This window comes from Berghia stephanieae, chromosome 13 (assembly GCF_034508935.2).
Source record: "Berghia stephanieae isolate SIO BIC M18660-M18661 chromosome 13, UCSD_Bste_1.3, whole genome shotgun sequence".
NCBI classification, from domain to species: Eukaryota; Metazoa; Mollusca; class Gastropoda; order Nudibranchia; family Aeolidiidae; genus Berghia; species Berghia stephanieae.
Window position 1 is genome coordinate 9886740 of NC_088372.1, and position 3691 is coordinate 9890430.

The 3691-nt window shown below is 35.4% G+C and overlaps 1 protein-coding gene across 1 annotated transcript in view; it reads left to right on the top strand.

Annotated features, from left to right (window-relative positions):
- The window catches only part of LOC144958760 (uncharacterized), a 19731-nt gene extending 16279 nt beyond the window's left edge, over window positions 1–3452 (top strand). Inside the window, exon 4 of the mRNA XM_078890942.1 lies at window positions 1963–3452. Within this exon, the coding sequence (XP_078747068.1) occupies window positions 1963–2243 (281 nt within the window). The 3' untranslated portion in view covers window positions 2244–3452. The remainder of the gene's footprint in view (window positions 1–1962) is intronic.
- Window positions 3453–3691: the final 239 nt, after the last annotated feature.

The following is a 3691-nucleotide window of genomic DNA, read 5'->3' on the forward strand; positions in this document are numbered from 1 at the left end:
TTTTAAGATGAGACAGTAATTGTTTCAAAACAAGCTTTTCTAAGATCTTAGAGAGAAAAGGAAGATTAGAGACAGGGCGATAGTTTTTTAAGTTCTCTTTATCGAGATCAGGTTTTTTCAAAAGGGGTTTGACATGAGCAACTTTGTAAATGTCTGGTACAGCACCTGACTGCAACGAATTATTAACAATACATGTAAATGGTGTTAAAATTACATCAATGCATTTTTTTAAAATGGCAGTATTTAAGGGGTCTAAATCACAACTTTTAGTTGGAGACGACATAATGCAATCACGTAAGTCAGCTTCAGTAATCTTTGAAAAATGTGTTAACGAATCACCATGAAACTTGTCAAATGTTGTAGGGATCGATTCAGACGAGAGTTCCTTCCTGATGGTATCCGTTTTTTCTTTAAAATATTGACCAAAGCGAGTTGGTAGATCTGCACGATCGATTAAAGATGGAGAGCTGGTTGCGTCTGTTGTCCCAGCAGTTCCTTGGTCAAGGCAAAGAATTGTCTCGAACGTCCCACGTTTTTGAGGCTTTCTTCATAGAATTTCTTTTTGGCCCTGAAATTGACGGCTTTTGCATCATTTCTAGCCGCGATGTATCGCTTCTTATCGACAGCATCTCTGGACTTGAGCCATTTTCTTTCTGCCCGCCTCCTGGCTAATCCATTCAATTTTATTTCGGTATTATACCAGGGTGCTTGACGTCTCACTTTTACTGCTCTAGTTGTTAAGGGAGCATGCTTGTCCACCGTACCAACAATTGACTCGTGGAGACCATTCGCATCATGTTTATTTTTAACGTTATGGTCAAGGTCTTGTTTAAAAATGTTCATGTTTATATTCTTCAAATTACGAGATGTTATCATCTTTTTACTTCGTGCTTCATTGGAAATAAAACGAAAAACACAATTAAATGATGGTCAGAGATTAATTTATCAATATTTGAGACAGGTGAAGAGAGAGAATGTTCAATGTCTGTAATGACATGATCTATTGTGTGGCCATGGTTGTTTGTAGGACCGCTTACAAGTTGAATATAGTTGTTTGTGTCAATAATCTCCCGAAATACTTTCGATTCATTTTTGTTTCCGAAATAATCAATGTTAAAATCACCCATAAAAATATTATGCTTTTTGTTAATGGATTGCATAGACATAAATTCTCCGAACTCAGATAAAAAATCAATTGTTGATATTTTGTTTTGTTGGCTTGGTGGTGGGCGGTAGACACAGTGAAACGACTTTTTAAAATTATTTTCATGAATGGCAAATCCAGCGTATTCAAAACTTCTAAAATTATCATGGTGAAATGATATCTTGTCAAAGAGTGACAAGTTGTAAATAATTGCAATACCACCTCCTTTCCTCCCAATGCGTGGAAATGATTTAATACAAAAGCCTTCGGGTGTAATTGCTTTCATAATTGGATCATCATATGAATGATTAAGCCATGTTTCCAAGATGACAAAAATATTAATTTTATGATCTTCAATAATGTCGATTATGTCTTGAGTTTTATTACGACACGATCTAACATTTAGTAATCCAATTTTAAACTGGTATGATCACTACGTGCAGGTTGTTGTTGTTGTTGTTGTTGTTGTTGTTGTTGTTGTTGCTCAAGACGGTGCTGTTGCTGCGAGTTGTTGTCATGGTGGTCGTTAATTTCATACTGACTGTCACGGACAGTGTTGACATTTGACAAGGAACGGTGAGGATTACTCATTGAAGTGATTAGATTGGATGGGGGACGAGTGTTGATAAATTCATTTATTTAATCAAGTAACTACCTATTCATTTATTTAATCAAGTAACTACCTATTCATTCATTTAATCAAGTAACTACCTATTCATTCATTTAATCAAGTAACTACCTATTCATTTATTTTTTCATTTTCTTATGTTTGTCTTTATATTTATCTTTCTATTCATTGAACGGTTTTGACATCCCAGGCTACAGTCGGCTGAATTCCTTGTACAGGGGATGTGGTTACCAACGGAAACGGTTCTGTGACAGTCCCAGAAGTCTCGTCCCGTCCTGTGAACTGTCTTGTAATGATGATCAATGCAATGACGGAAACGGTGACCTATGGCAACAGATGAAGCCCCACCCCAAACCCCACCCTTCTCCTGGAGGGAATACCGGAAGTCAACAGAGACCGCCATGTTTCCTCTTGCTTTGTCTCATCGCTGTGCTCTGTTTCATCCACAATTGTATTTCCTCTACATTCTAACGAGTACTGTTTGGTGTAGACGTGTTACATATGTTAACCAATGTAAAGTTGACTCGCACAGGCCTGCCCACTAATACAAAAAAAAAAATAAATCGTAAAATTTACGACATTTCAGTTCCAATTTCAGACAGTCATGATCATCTCTCAGTCTAGAATGTTATTGTTCATGTCAAAATCTTCATGAGTCAAGCTGGACATCAAAGGAAGATTCATATTCATAAGAAGTCATTAAAACGTACCGAACACTTCTTGAAAATAAAAGTTGATGCAAGAATACATAATTTTAAGCATTTTAAAGTGAGATTTTGTCATTGTGAGGGAAAAATGATGATTTTTACAAGTTAACTCTCGCGACTACAATTTTTTATCTCCAAAAATTTACGGATTTTTAATATTCAAGTGGGCAGGTCTCCTTTCACACTTATTGACACACATGTGGGAGCAGGCACTGGTGTAAGAAAACTCTATGAAAATTTGTATACGAAGCATTGGCAGACAAAGAGCAAGTCAAATATAATTATATAAAGTTCTTATACTCTTGCTTTTCGGAATTCCGGACGTTTTCCCAACCACTGCACGAGCTTTCGAGTGCGCATTGGGAACAAAGTTCGAATTCCAAAACGCAAGAGTGTAAGAAATCATTTATTCTAGATCTACCCCTCAATCCATTCCGATTTCGTCATCTCTGAGTAAAAGACATTTTCAAAAATATTGAATGATCCTTTTTTTCCAAAATCTAATTTTCATGAAATTCAACGTTTGATAATCTGACGTCACAAATTATTATTGTAAACTTGATATCATTACGCGTTACTATTTAGGGAGAGGGCCGGATCTATAGAATAATAGTAATTATAATAATAATTATTATGATAAATATAATAATCATAAATGACTTGGGATCGAACTCCAGGCCTCCCGATTACCAGTCAGACGTGCTAACATTTCTCTGACCGGTGATCAAGTGGTCTTAGGTTCGATCCGCAGTCGATGCTACATTATTTTTCGGACGTTATTAAATACACGCACACACACACACACACACACACACGCACACACACAAATCCAACAAAGAAAACAAAATGTAAGAAAAGAAAAGAAAAGAAACAAAATATAAAGAAAAAACCTCACAAAACAATACAAAACTCAAAAAGCCAACAAAAAGAAAAACAAACAGAAGACAAAAGACGAACAAAACAAAAAACAAAATGAAATCGTGCGACTCTTTAAAATGTCAACAACAATAACAACAACCATAGAAGCTACACATCAACAACAACAACTCACAAGCACACACACATACATCCATACATACATACATACATACATACATACATACATACATACATACATACATACATACATACATACATACATACATACATACATACATACATACATACATACATACATACATACATACATACATACATACAAACATACATAAA